General features: G+C 45.2%; 1 protein-coding gene across 3 annotated transcripts in view; it reads right to left on the minus strand.

The window, feature by feature from the left end:
• Nucleotides 1-12,272, minus strand: part of LVRN (laeverin) — a 36,078-nt gene extending 23,806 nt beyond the window's left edge. Inside the window, exons 1-6 of one of the 3 annotated variants that reach the window (XM_085212594.1) lie at nucleotides 11,473-12,267; nucleotides 7,322-7,464; nucleotides 6,359-6,498; nucleotides 5,105-5,231; nucleotides 2,950-3,104; nucleotides 962-1,075 (exon numbers count right to left, since the gene is read on the minus strand). In XM_085212594.1, coding sequence (XP_085068720.1) covers nucleotides 962-1,075; nucleotides 2,950-3,104; nucleotides 5,105-5,231; nucleotides 6,359-6,498; nucleotides 7,322-7,464; nucleotides 11,473-12,062 — 1,269 coding nt within the window. In that variant the 5' untranslated portion in view covers nucleotides 12,063-12,267. Of the gene's footprint in view, nucleotides 1-961; nucleotides 1,076-2,949; nucleotides 3,105-5,104; nucleotides 5,232-6,358; nucleotides 6,499-7,321; nucleotides 7,465-11,472 lie in introns of all 3 variants that reach the window. The other 2 variants (XM_085212595.1, XM_085212596.1) reach the window with 2 other exon arrangements.
• Between the last annotated feature and the right edge of the window lie 2,492 nt (nucleotides 12,273-14,764).

Genomic DNA, 14,764 nt, shown 5'->3' on the forward strand with positions numbered 1-14,764 from the left:
TGAAGGGCCATGGAGATGACAAAGGGTCTGGATAACCTCTCTTAACAGGAGAGGCTGAGAGAGCCTCCTCAGCCTGGAGATGAACAGGCTCAATAATGTATTTACCTGAAGGGAGGACGCAGAGAGGACAGAGCCGGGCTCTGTCTGCTTAGCACCAGGATAAGAGGAAACGGGCAAGAACTGGAGCACAGGAGGCTCCATCTGAAGACCAGGCAGCACTTCTTTACTTTGAGGGTGATGGAGAGCTGACACAGGCTGCTCAGATAGTCTCAGTGGAGTTTCCTTCTTGGAGATCTTCAAAAACTGCAGTCTCAGGCCTTCCCAGCCCAAGGGTTTCTCCTTCCTTTAGAATCTGAGGGCCTCATGCAGATACAATCTCTGATTGTGCCTCCAAGTGCACCTCAGCTGATGGCTATTGTCAGCAGCATTTATCCTCCAGTTGCACAGATTAACAACGGATGGAGTTTTGCAGTACACTGTGGGATTTGCCCCTATTTCCATTCCATCACAATAGAAAGGAGCTTTCATCATATGGTCAACTTAGTGCACTATGCGTACTAAATTTGCCTTATCCACAACAAAACATCCATGGACCCAATGGAGTAAAATGTCCTAGCTTAGCCACTGCCCATTAGACGTGTCCAGCTTCACACAAAGAGCCTGGAGACATAGGAAGGGAAACCACCCAGGAATAAACAGATGGGTTTATTAAATGAAAACCTGGGGCAAAAAAATCAGTCCAGTTCTTCACCTCCTTCTCAGTGCAGAATCACAGCTGCTCGGCTGTAAAAGAGTGGCATGATCACAGCCCTCAGCAGTGGAGAACATCAAGGGAAGAACTGAGACCTGCTGGTCACTTCGAAGAGAATAATGTTGCTAACACCACGATCTTCCTTTCCTTCCTCCAATACTGGAACTTTGGAGCCTTATCTTACTGAATCCCACAATCACTGCTACTTACCAGTGAAAGCTCGGGTTCAACAAAAGTAGCTCCCAGGTTCTCAAGGTAAGATGCCAGGCCCTCCTTAAGCCACAAGTCATTCCACCAGGTCATTGTAACCAGATTTCCAAACCACTTAAATAGATAGAAAAAAAGTCTCAACATCACCTTACAATGCTGTTTCCATTCTTGTAGGTTAAACACATACATCCCTACTGAAGGACTTTGATGCGTGTTTGTCAGCTGAATATCATGATGGAAATAGTGAGAATTTAGTGGAAAATAAGGTGCTTTTTGATGAAAGTCAGAAGGCAGTTACTTTTTAAATGCTTAATCTACAATTTCATACCATATGCACATCAGTGCATCGTGCCAGTAAATACTTCCCAGTAAAAAGTAAAGATAACATCAGGCTACAATTAGAAATGGGACATTTCTTTAAAAAAAAAAATAATAAATCACATTTTTCCAAAGAATCACCGATAAATAAAACAATAAATTTTGTTTTTCTATGTTCTTAGCAAAAGGAAATTGTCAAGGGGATGATAAACAGAACCAGGGAAATGATCTTTTCCAAAATCAGCAAATCCCTGTCCTTGTGAGCAATAAAACTTGCACAAAAGATATGTACTCAGCTGCAATTTAACAAAAAAAAAAAAAAAACACCAAAAAACAAAAAACTGACCATTTGAAGATCTGTACTTTATCTCTTCAATCTTAAAAATTTATTTAAGAAATAAAGCTTTATTATCTGCTGACATTTACGTAGGTCACTCTGAAAGTAATGCCTACCATTTATCTGCATGGAAACTACAACGGATACAGAGAGCACAATAACACCATTTGACAAAGCATTGTCAGCTACAACTGGCTAACTAGCACCACCAGTAGCCATGCATTTTCACCAGCAACAGACAAGAGCCTTCATGCTGCAGTCATAAAACTGTGCACCCTCAGAGCTGACCCACTTCTGTTGCCACCATGGCTGAAACACTCCACCCACCACCTCACTGTGCTCACATCCACTGTTTGGTCTCCATAAACATGCAGTAAGCATCGATGAATGTCAATGGGTGCAACCTTTACTGCTTAGAGGAATTCTGAGGCACACAGTCGCTCCATAGGCACTTGCATGTCAGTGCCAGTCTGTCAGACGGCCCCTCTGTTGCCATCTGTCACACAGCAACAAATACTGGTGAGAAGGTTCAACCTCTACTGCCATTCCACCAACATGGGCCTCTGATGCCAAGGGCCAACACAGTAAAACAGGAGGCATTACTTTCAAGCAGTCCTCGTAATTTATTGGCCTGCAATAAAGACAGTATGCTCATCTGAAGGTCTGAAAAGTTATAGACCTTGTCAGAAGGACATCCAAGTACTTTAATACTTTAATAATGTTAAAATCCTCAGCTAGCTTTCTTGACTAGGTGTTTTCTTCTTTGCAAGCAACAGTAAATTAGATGTAGTCAAAACAATTGTGAAGTTGCATTGTAATTCCAAACCAAACACCAAAAACTCTGTAAATCCGCACGAAAGTACAGAATGTATTAACACTGGATTTGTTCCATGATATTACAAGGTTTCTTAGAGAAAAACATCACTTTTGCAACCTGTATGTGCACTCCCACTATGAACACAGAGTCCAATAATTCTCCCACTGCAATACTAAGTACACAGCATATAGACAGTACTGCCATCCCATCCCCACACCCCTGCAGTGTTTTCTAGTGTAGCATTCACTTATTGCATTAAAAAACAACAAAACAGAAGGAGTCCATTAGAAGTTTTATATCAACTCATATGCAGATGGTGTGCTGTCTGTCAAATGATAGAATAAGACAAAATCTGCTCTCAATGTTAATTTATCAATTAACATATGATCATATGAATACTCTTTCAACTCCCTAGTGCTCACATCCCATACAGTTATTCACTATTTCTCTTCAGTCACCATCTGGAAGGAAATAACACTACAGACAAACAGATGTACAGAATTTTTTACCACGTGCCTGGTGTGCTAGCTCATGTGACACAATTAAGGCAATGATCGTCTTTCTGCCTGTGAATTTATCAGTTGGGAGGTACAGCAGTGCTGGTTCTTCAAAAATCATTAATCCCCAGTTTTCCATAGCGCCTGCTCCAAAATCAGGCAGTGCAACCAAATCTAAATCCATTCAAACAGGAAAAAAAAAAAAAAAAAGTATTTAAAATTTTTTGGAAGTATTATGCTGGATTAGAATTCAGTGTGCAATTAAAAGGCATTACATTTGCTTTATCTATTTATTTTTTGCTAGATTATGGCAGCACCCTTGAAAACGCTTAGTGAAATCTCTTCTTGTCATCACTTTCATCTATGATTACCAGTATTTCAGGAAGCAATACAACAAATTCCCAAATCTATACTGCATCTTGTGCACATAAATGTCCTGAACAAAAACGAGGGCTGTATTCTACCCATGCTAGGAGAGAACATGATCACTTCTGGCTCTCAGAGATCTTCCTCTGTATGATCTTCTCTTGCCTTCTGTGTAAGATGATACTCACCTTTGCCTTTAGCCAGACAATTATTTCGAGGGGGGAAAAAAAGCTTACTTTCAGCTCTGTCAGCTCCATACTCGCCTGCGTTATGCACAGCGAGCAGCTCTCCATCTCAAATGTGGGAATTGGAGGAAAGGAGTGTCCTGGATGGGACATCCAGGATCTCAGAGGAAGATACACTGCTTAAGCTAAGTAGCAGAGAACAAATTCTGCAAAAGGTATGGGACCACTTTGGAAGCAGGAGCAGGCTTGTACTGCCAGCCAATGAACCCCAGGCCAGACCCAGTCCAAGAACTGTGCAGATAACATACATATGGTGCTAAACTCAAGCAGAGAAGGATGCATATTAGCCAGGCATATCACTGCAGGCTTACAGCCAAGCCAACTTGGGGTGAGGGATGTCTCTTATAATTGTATTAAAAGCAGCCCAAAGCAAATTAATAAACATCCCTAAATTTGAATGTGTTTATTTTTAATTTTGCGTTCACAGCAGAAATCTTTAGCACTTACAAGAAGCTATTCTTGGATGATATAATCCTAACTTTAAATAAGACTTCAGAGAAAGTGGGAAACGCAGCTGGTATTGCATCACATTATGTGGGGATTGTAACAGTATTACAGCATTCTGTGAAGCTGAAGTTCTGTTTGTCAGTAAGCCTGTGATGCTATTTTTCTATGTCAGTAATATTTTATAATAATGAATCGACTTATCAACAATGCTGCTAAGCAGAAGAATGCACAAGTGAAAAATAACTGCCTACAATCCTTGCTTACCTTGCATGATTACTAAGACAACAACATCTAAAAGGAGCACCAACTGCCTGTGATACTTTCCATAAGAAGTATAAAGAGTAATTCTGAGTGTTATTCTAACTACACTGGGAGATAATACATTTAGACAGATTTTCTTTCAAATGCCAAAAACACAGTCTTACAAATCAAGAATATGTTCAAGTCAAGAAAGGAGAAAAATTATTCTCTTCAAGTTCTGCAATCTGCCAAGACTATGGACAGGTCAGTTTCAATATGCCCCACCTTCTGTTCTTTCAACATCCAACCAATCTGTATAATTGCATCCCCATTGCATCAGTGCTGATAGTATCAAACCATGACAGCTCCCTGCTTTCTTGACTGGAGCTTGGCTTAACTAAACCTGGCATTGATTTTAGACAGAAATCACATTTATCTGCAGGAATCTTTCTCCAGGGAGAAATATATAGGAACACTCAGCCAATTCAACAACCAGATGAGGACATACTGAAGAAAGCAAGGAATGTTTTGGGGAAACGTGAGTTACAGTGAGCAAAGATTTACAAGGCATACCTGGGGACTTCAGCATCCTCAACTCATGCGTCCCAGAAATAGCCACATGTCTGAATAACTCTCTTCACTTTGTAGCCCTACCTGCCACTCTATTAGGAAACACTACTTTAAAGGGTTGTTTTTGATATAACTGAGATTTCAGTGAGTTCAAGTTTAGGGTTTTTTTTGTTTGTTTGTTTGTTTGTTTACCACAAATATAGTAAGTTACAAAAAAAAGAATACTGCAAGAGAAACCATTGTTTCTTTGAATGTTATACCATCAGCAGCCACTTGTGGCCCATTAAAGAAAATAAATAATCTCACCTGTCTTTGGCAGAGGGTAGCTGATGTTAAATAAGTCTTCCAGAAATGAAAATATTGGGCCTGTGATATTTAAAGCATAGTCAACATACCCGTTCTTAACTGCCTCTTTCCGAGCCCAAATACGTATCTGCAACAAAACAAGGAAGCATTATTTCCCACAAGCCTCACGTTTTCTTTCTCCTTGCTTCTCATCTGTGAATCACTGCTTGAAAATGCTGCCTGTACACGCAGATCATGCAATGAGCTCTATATAAAAAATATCCCAACACACATTATTGGGCCTAATAAAACATGGCCTAGAATCTAAAGCTCCAGCACTTCAGGAGGGCCAAGACTTGAATGCTACTACAGATGTCGAATTATTCTTTTATTAATTAGGAGATGCTGTAAAACTGGTCAGATCCACATTGCTTAAGCCAATGTATCCCAGCCAGGGAACCCAAATGGTGAAGTTTACTGGAAGGGAAACACTCTCAGGCAGTTTTTCCCATCTGAAAATAGAAAACTTCTTCAGCTTTTTCACATCCTAAACCTGACAACTGGCCTTCCTTTGCTGCTAGAAAGAGAGAAGCGCTGAGCAGAACACCTCTATACCTCTAAGCAGCACCAGTATTCCTTCTCTGTGCCATTTGCTTTGACACAGTAGCAAAGAGGCAACTGCCTTCTTCCTCTGAAAAGCACTCATCTGAGTGCTAGCTGTCTCCTCTCAGCACCCATCAGCCCAAGAGAAAGGTACAAGCCAGAACACAAGCAAGCAATGTGGAAATACCCAGTGATGAAGAAAAACCCATATATCCAGTGGTAAAAAAGCTTCAAACACAAATCTATCATTTTTGAAGGCTGAAAAAATGTGCCCACTGTAGTAAAAACAAGTATACAGAAAGCTTGGAGCACACTGTTTCTCATACTGAAGTCATGACAGCAGTCCTCAAAGGGCCCTGAAGAACAAGACACAGCTTCACTGGTTTGTCACAGCAGTGGAAATGGATATATTTTTTTTCCAACTAAGAAAAATAAAATGATAAGATCCTGATTTTTGAACAGCACCTTCTGAAGTTTTAACAGATAAAACTCACACCTTCTTTTGTGCCCCTGTACCTCTATGTAATAATAGGGGCAGGACAATAAACTAATTGTTGGAAAGGAGAGCTTTCTGCAGAACTATTATCTGCAGGATAAATGTTAGTAGTTTTGCCACATAAGCTAACACTTATGTGCAGCAAACTCTGTGGTGTGTTGTGAACCTGTATTTACCTCCTTTCCTCGCTCTGTTGTGTTGACATAGTCAAAATCACAGACCACAAAAGCAGTTAAGTAAGTTGACATTTTCAGTGAAGTGTTAAAAGTGGTAACACTCCACAGGCTTCCATTTTCATCCTTCATTTCAGATACACCTAGAAAAAATATTAGAGAAAATACTGAAGAAAGTATTAAAGAACTATTCAAGGCATTAATCTTCTGTGACAAATCAGGAATTGATATTTCCTGCAAGCTGTTTTTGTTGTTGTTTTCACACCGCTCTTGATATGCTTTATTTCTGCATTAACATTATATCCTTCTGGTAGAAGGCAAGCAGCTGAACTCCTTGCTACCACCACATATCAGCCATGACCCTTCATGCAAACACCCAAAAACCACTCTTGATCTTCTTTAGGGAAGTCCTGGAAGCATAAGATGCAGTGTCAGTTTCAGAACGTGGACAAACTGTGGGACAGCAGGAGCATCTCTGGGGCCTTATAGTCATGTTATCCTTGTTTTTAACACAGACGGAGGGCTGTAGTCTCCCTGCAAGGCAAAACACCTTTACATATGATGAAAATACATCTTAAAAGCTATCTTCTAATGCCACAACCACTGGCTTTGGATACTGGAGCTGCTGTTTTGCTTTAAACAGATGTCATACAGAAAGACAGACACACTGACACCGCAGTAAATGCTAAGAATCAAACCCTCTGCGGCCTCCACCAACCAGAGGAAAATGCATCACAGCTGGCAAGGATGGTTATTGTCATCAAATGCATCAATTATGAATAACTGTCTCTGAATATTTAAGCTAACAAGCACAGATTTTTTGCACGTTTTCAAGGCACTGTCTGCAGGCAACAGAATGTTACTGCGTCAGATGATAGAGTTATCATCTGCACATATAAATCACACAATTTTTAAGATAAATTAAGGAGCAAACAAACAAAAATAAGACATTTACTCTTTACCTACCAATAGCAGGCATATTGGAAAGAGCCACGTAGCTTGGGTCATGGACAATCCTGATATTAAATGTGGCTTTCATGTCAGGCTCATCAAAACATGGATAAACTGTCCTGGCATACGCTGGTTCCAGCTGGGATGCAACCAGCATGCTATATGGAAAATACAGATAAGATTAATCCAGCATGCCACAGCTAATCAAAACCAAGACACAGCGCATAAATATGCCAGATGCAAAGCATAAGAGATGAATATCTATAGAGATGAAGCAGGTTTGCAAAATGTCTGGTTATCATTTCAAGTCCCAGTTAAACTCCTCACCCAGAAGACAGCTCACTTTGGAAAAAAACAGTCTTTTTTCAGTCAAGTCATGGTTGTTTATTTTTTTCCTCGCTGAACTTTTCCAGATATCATATTTTAAATGTTTAAAATATTTTTGAAGCATTTGCCTAACTTGGTTATTCAGAGAGCATCGATTAAAGTTTTGCACACAGCTCAAAAGTGACAGAGGGCCCAACTGTGGTAATTATAACCTCTCTGTACACCTGCTCACCTCTCTATTGCATGTTTTCTTATTTCAGTGGCACATTTTAACTAAATCCATTGTATATTTAATGGCTGTTAAGTACCTGTGCTTACATGCACTTGCACACTTTCATCACACTGAATGGAGAAGAACACCAGTGCCAGCAGCACAGTGCTGTCCCACTGCACTGGCAAACCCAGTAAACATGAGGAGGTAATTTTCTACCTTACACTGTACAATTATGCCTCATTTGGGGCAGATCTTCATGACACAGTGGCTGTAATCAAGATGTCCAGTGAAAATGATGATGGAACAAGCATGCCCAGTAGTCCAAGTTTCAAAACAGAGCTACAGATCTGGACTGCTCTTATCAAGGCATCTTCACCAACCATTGGAAAAAAAGTGTCTGTAACAGTTCTCAGAGCTCCTCACCTGTCAGCCCAAGGGCAACAACAAAAACTCCATAGGAAACACCTCTACATACATGAACAAACAAGCAGCGGTGCACGTGCTAAGCCTGGGAAAAACAGGCAAGCAACCACAGTCTTCACACCACCAAGTCTTCAAAGCCAAGACAAGCAGTTCCAGCAACTGGGCATGAAGGAATGGCACAGACCTTGTGCTCCAGTGACCCCAGTGCTGTCACAGGGCTGGCATTTCTCTCTTGTAGTGATTCACACACACAGAAGCTTACACTTACAAAGGCGCAGAGTCATCCCAAACAAGTCAGAGATCACCTGAGCAGCATCCACGCTGCAAGGAGCCACACACAGATCTGTGCTCTGTGAGACCACGTATTTTGATAGGTGTTCAACCGCTCCCATCCTAGTAGGCCTCATCAACCCAGTTCTGAGAGTGTGAGCAGCATCTGCACTTGTGCCTCCCTCAGAGCTGATGTGGAGGGACTGAACAGGTATCAAGAGGATGACCGTGTAAAAGTGTTTATCTCTTAAAGATGGTATGCTTTGCATTAAATGGATATATCCTGACACTGTTTTCTCACTAAATGAAGTCATTTATAATACTGATTGTGCATTTTTGTGTGTTGATGTATTTTATATCTGATTTGTTCCACTTTAAAAATATATAGCAACTAAACCATTTAGCAAAAGCTTAAGAGGCTCAAAGTAAGGGGGTTCTACAGTGAGCAGCATCCTATTATGTGCACTGGTCATCTCCAGTAGTCCTCCTCTCAGGGAAATGGTGCTCAGACTAACACAGAACCCAAGAAAACACCAAACCTGGTATTTTATCTGATTTCTGTCACATCGCTTTGATAGTCTTACTCACTGATTCATAAGAGGTAAGAAGCTCAGGCACCCCACTGTGAGGCACAATTAACTGTGCCAGCGCTGTTCCAGCTCCCCTTTCCACCACTTGGTGCATAAGCAAGTAGTTAAAAATCAGCACAAATACTGTGTTTGATCACATTTTGGAATGCTTATTAGCATCAGGTGTTCAGAGATGGCCACAGCTGGCTGCCAGGCACCCCCACTGCTCTATGCAGTGCCCATGGGCTGCACAGGACAGCCTGCTCTTGCATGAGCCTGTCCTGGGCTGCAGGGCTGCTCCGTGCCTGCAGCACCTCCTGCCCTCCTGCACTGCCCTTGGTGCCTGCGGGGCTTTTCCCACTCACGTTCCTCACTCTCCCAGCTGCTGTTGTGCACGGTTTTCCCTTCCCTCAATCTGCTGTCCCAGCACCCAGCATCACTCACAGCTCAGTGCTGGAGGTGGTGGGTCCCTTTTGGAGCCTCTGGACCTGGTCTGTCCTGAGACAGGGCAGTGCTGGGCTCTGCTCACAGAGTCCCCTGCTACCATACACACACTGTGCTCTGCAATGGTCTCACTAAACCTGGAACAGTCTACGTGAGCTTTTTCACAGCACTGCAAGGTCTGCATGCAGAATGATGCTCACACAAACCTGCACTGCTTCTGTCTGAGCCAGTGCTGCTCAAGAAGGGCACAGGTGGTTTCTACAGATTTCTGACTGCTCTCATCCTGCCATGGGATCTCCTGGTTATATGCAGAGTAAAGATGCCTGCTTCAAAAGGAAAGCATTCCACATACTTAGAGCTAGTGACATACTCATCTTCCTTTTTTACTTCCTTTGCTGCTGCATTCACCATGGACAGTGTGGTATTCATGGAGAGCACTTCCATCTTTCAGAGCTCTCTTTTGTGTGTCAGACGTGATCAGGTGGATGGTACAAATTGTCTGTAACAGTAAAAACACACACAGTCTTCAGTGTGTGTGAACTGCCCTGATTGTGAGCAGTTTGTGTGCCCTGGAAAGTCGGTGAAGTTTGAGTTCGGGTTATTCTGTCCTGCTCAGAGGTGAGGTTTGCGTTTCTGGACGGAGAAGGGGTTCTTATTGCAAGCTGCCTCCCCACACCTCCTTGGCTGCACACTTCTGCTCTGAGCTGGAGCTGGGGCAAGGCACCAGATTGCCTGGCATCGACCAGATAGGGTTGCTCACCCAGCAGGAGCAGTGTGGGTGTCTGTTTGAGCAGCAAGGTACCAGAGCTCGGGTGTAGCTCTATGCCTCAACTCTGAAACAAGAGGTCCCTAGTGGCTCCACAAGCACAAATTACAAAACCACTAAAACCTCCAGCACATGCAAACAAACACAGAAATCTGTTTGACTGCAGATAAACAGTACGTTGTCTGCTGCAACTGATGGTTTCAGTTACAAACCGAAGTCTCAAGCCAGTGCAGGAATCAGAAAGGTTTGCCAGAGCCATGTGCAAAGTCCCTGCAGAAAGTTACAGCACTGCCTACAGGAGGTGATGACTTCCTTGCACAGCAGCCACGGGCTTTGTACTGGCAGCCTAGAGCTGAAAGACTGTGGATACTTTCAAATCATTCCTGAACTATATAATCCATTGGAATACAACTTCTTCCATCTTGCTATAGCTTAAAGAACGTATTCCTCACAATCACCTCCTCCAAATACAGAATGAATTGAAAAATACTGTACTCTAAGTCAGCATTTTCTAGATGTTAATATGTTTCTGAGTTAATATGGCATCATAAAGCAGGCTGATGCAGAATTAAACAGCTAAAAGATTGCTTGATTTCTATTTAGGTTACTTTAATCATGTAAATTAGGCAACACAATCAAGGCTCTTAAATCAAAAACTGCACAAACGTATCTGTGAATGAGAGAGAAAGCCAACTCACTGTAGGAACTGTTATAGAAAATCACACGATTGTGTTTCAAGAGGAACTCTCCTCCTCATTTTGGGTTTGGTGCTGCTAGTACTCGCATAGCGACACACGCACGGATCCTGCAGGATCCGAGCACAACCTGCTCTGGTCGCAGCTCTGCGAACTGCTCAATTACTTTACCGTAGTGAATTCATCAGCAGGCTGTGAGCCAAGAACACCTCAACCGTAACGCTGCATCCTCCGCAGCAATTTCCGCATCTTTAACATCGCTGAAAGAGATTCCCTCGTTAAGAACCTTTCCTACCCCCAACGCTAAGCGCCTTTTTTGCAAACCCCCTGCAGCCGAGACCCCCGAAACCGCGATCTTAGGCTTCTGTTGTCTGAAGCGAACTCCTCGTTTGCTTGCAACGCACGCACTCCCGGCGGACGGACCCACGCACGATGCCGGGTCAGGCGCAGCGCCCTACCTGCTGCAGCCCAGGTCGGTGTAGCGGGTGAGGAATAGCCCCTCGCGGTCCTCCCGCAGGCGGCCGTGGAAGCTCAGCTGCAGCACGTACCGCCGCCCGGCCAGCAGCGGCTCGCGCAGCTCCAGCACCGCCAGCTCGCCCTCCTCCTCCAGCCGCAGCCCCTCCACCTCCACGGCGGCTCCCGCCTGGGGCAGCGGCCCGCGGACGGCGGCCCGGTGGGACTTCAGACCGGCGCTGTGCAGCACCACGCTCCGCGTGTCCCGCCGGCAGCGCACCGTGATGTTCACCTGCCCGCTGAAGCCGAAGGGCTCCTCCTGTCCCGGCCGCACCCGCGGCCACAGCTCCAGCTCGTAGTGCAGCGGCAGCAGGTGCCGCGGCAGCCTTCGCAGCGAGACCCCCGTCGGGGCTCCGGGCACTCCGGGGTCGGGACCGGGCGCTGCCGCCGGGCGGGCGGGGGGCGGCGGGTGCCGGCAGCGCCCGTACAGAGCGGCGAGAGCCAACAGCGCGGCCAGCAGCGACAGCAGCAGCGCGGCCAGCAGAGCGGCGGTGCCGCGTCCCACATACAGCCCCGAACCGCCGCGGGCACCCATCGCCGCCGCACCCCGCCTGCGGCAGCGCGGGTCTTAGACGGGTCGGCGACGCGGAGGCGGGGTGTGAGACCGGGGGCCGGGCTGCACCTGAGGAGGAGTGGGCGGGCAGTGCGATGGGGATGGGGATGGGATGGGTGCTCGGCAGCCCCCGGGTGTGGGGAGACGAAAAGGAGAAGGAGAAGGAGGAGAAGGAGAAGAGGAAGGGGAAGGGGAAGGGGAAGGGGAAGGGGAAAGAGAAGGGGAAGGGGAAAGAGAAGGGGAAGGGGAAGGAGAAGGAGAAGGAGAAGGAGAAGGAGAAGGAGAAGGAGGAGGAGGAGGAGGAGGAGGAGGAGGAGGGGAAGGCAAGAGGAAGGGAGAGGAGAAAAGGGAAGAGAAGGGAAAGGGAAAAGGAAGGGGAAGAATCACAGAATCATAGAATGGCCAGGGTTGGAAGGGACCTCAAGGATCATGAAGCTCCAACCCCCCTGCCACATGCAGGGCCACCAACCTCCACATTTAATACCAGACCAGACTGCCCAGGACCCCATCCAATCTGGCCTGAAACACTTCCAGGGATGGACGGGGCATCCACAGCCCCTCTGGGCAGCTGTTCCAGCACCTCACCCCTCTCTCTGTTAAGAACTTCCTCCTGACATCCTGCCTAAATTTAAAACCATTTCCCCTTGTCCTGCAGTTATCTACCCTTTCAAAGAGTTGATAAAGGGGAAGGGGGAGGGAAAAAGGAGAAAAGGGATAGAGGGAAAAAAGGGAGGGTGCAGCTGAAGTGGGTTTCTGAGTACTTCTGAGTGCCTCCCAAAAGCCCCATTCCTTCCATCTTCCACACATCATCTCCTCAGTCCCACAGCAACCAGGGGACCCATTCCACATCCCTTGTACCTACAGGGCCTGCCAAGCTACAGGAGCATTTCAAAACAAAACTTGCGTCACCTCACGAAGCTCTCTCAATTATTACGAGTTGTTTTGAGAGAAGCTGCTCAGTGGCAGCTTCTCTCTTAATGCACAATGAGCTTTGCATCAGCTAGAGCAGAAGCCAGGAATGCTGGTCCTTGTGTGCCACAAACACTGGCACTTTGTAATCTGAATTAGAAGCAGGTTTTCCTTCTCCTTTCTCTCTTTCTTTCTCTCTCTCCTTTCTTTCTATTTTTTTTTCCCTCTCTCTTTTAAAATTTCCCTTTGCTGATGTTCTGAATTCAAATCAATCTCACTGAGCTTGCAGTTTGCACGACAGCCACCACTGATACCAAACAACCTGTCCACAAAACTGAGGCTGTTTAGTTGGGTCTTAAGGTCTGCCCTCCTGCCACTGCTGGAGCTGAGATGGCTGGAATTAATTTCCCTCAGAGACCCAAACAAAAGGTAATTTCTCTGCTAATGCTCTTGTCGATCGAGAAGGCCCTTTCCCACAGTAATGTACAGGAGGCAAAGATTGCCTTTGTCATGGCTACTACAGGTCTGTGGAACAACTCTGAGACTCCAAAGAATAGTCCCTGGTCCCAGCAGAAATATCAGACACTGATGTTCTGCCTTTCATCATTGGAGCACTGGGGGTCCCTCTGCCAGCTGGCTGTGGGCTCTCCCACCCTTCTCCTCCTCTCCATGCCCTCGCTGCTGTTACCCATTAGCTTCCCAGCAGGATGGCTTCTGACACTGGCCTTTTCTGTTTCCTCTCACACAACTGTATGTGTTTCTGTTCCCGTGCTTCCCTCCCCATATCGTTCTCATTTTCCATCTGTTTACCCCAGCCGTCCATACCCACACCCTTGGACCTGTTTCTCTTTTTCCATTCCTGGCCTCTGTGCTCTTTCCAATCAGCCCATCTCATACTTCTCCCCTTTCACTTGCTTCACATCTCTCTGATCTTCATTTCATCAACAGCTTCTCCCTTTACTCCTAGCACTTTTGGCAGCATCCATTATTTTGCTGTTGATGTAAGGTTTGAGGACCAGCCCCAGCAAACCACCCCATCCACTGTGCTGCAGACCAGGGGACCCTGTGCCCATAGCCACAACATGGTCCTGGACTAACTCAAGTATCACCCGCTGCACATCACTGAAAGGATTTCACAGAAAATGTTCTCGAGTGCTTAGGAAGGGTCCTACTTCCTCTTCCACCATGTAGATTTGTTAGTGAATCTCTTCTGCACTGCAGGAAGCCAAAAAAAGTCCAGACACAGCTTCAACATTGATCAGTAAAAATGTGCTCACACACCTACCCCCTAAAACAAGGTGCAGGTGAAATGAAAATCATGAGCTGTTTCATTCCATGTCTGCAAACACAAGCAGAACCACTCAGCAATAAGGCAGCACAGACCCCAGAGGATGTTGGCCCTTCTGAGTGCTGCAGGATTTGCTTTAATGTTTCCATAGAACTTTATTTTCTGTGGTTTGCAGTGGAGAATTCAAACCTGCTCTATCCTAAATTAACACACAATAAAAACAATGCAGTTGTGACCCGCAGTACGTATTTTAAGATGTGTTGTTTAACATCTTCTTCCCAAATACTTTAGAAATTGTACAGTGAAGCAATTGATGGGTGAGGGCTGTTATTAACCTGGAACTGTGGGTTCCCCTCCTGGTGGTAACACATTCACTCACTTGCTTGAAATAGGAGAACACTTGCAATGCAGTGCCGTGTGTGTGAGTGGCCTCTATCACAGTGTCACAGTTTTCTGTTCATCTGAGCCTGTCAGCAGAGTACAGATG

This window comes from Meleagris gallopavo, chromosome Z (genome assembly GCF_905368555.1).
Source record: "Meleagris gallopavo chromosome Z, MGAL_WU_HG_1.1, whole genome shotgun sequence".
Lineage (NCBI taxonomy): Eukaryota > Metazoa > Chordata > Aves > Galliformes > Phasianidae > Meleagris > Meleagris gallopavo.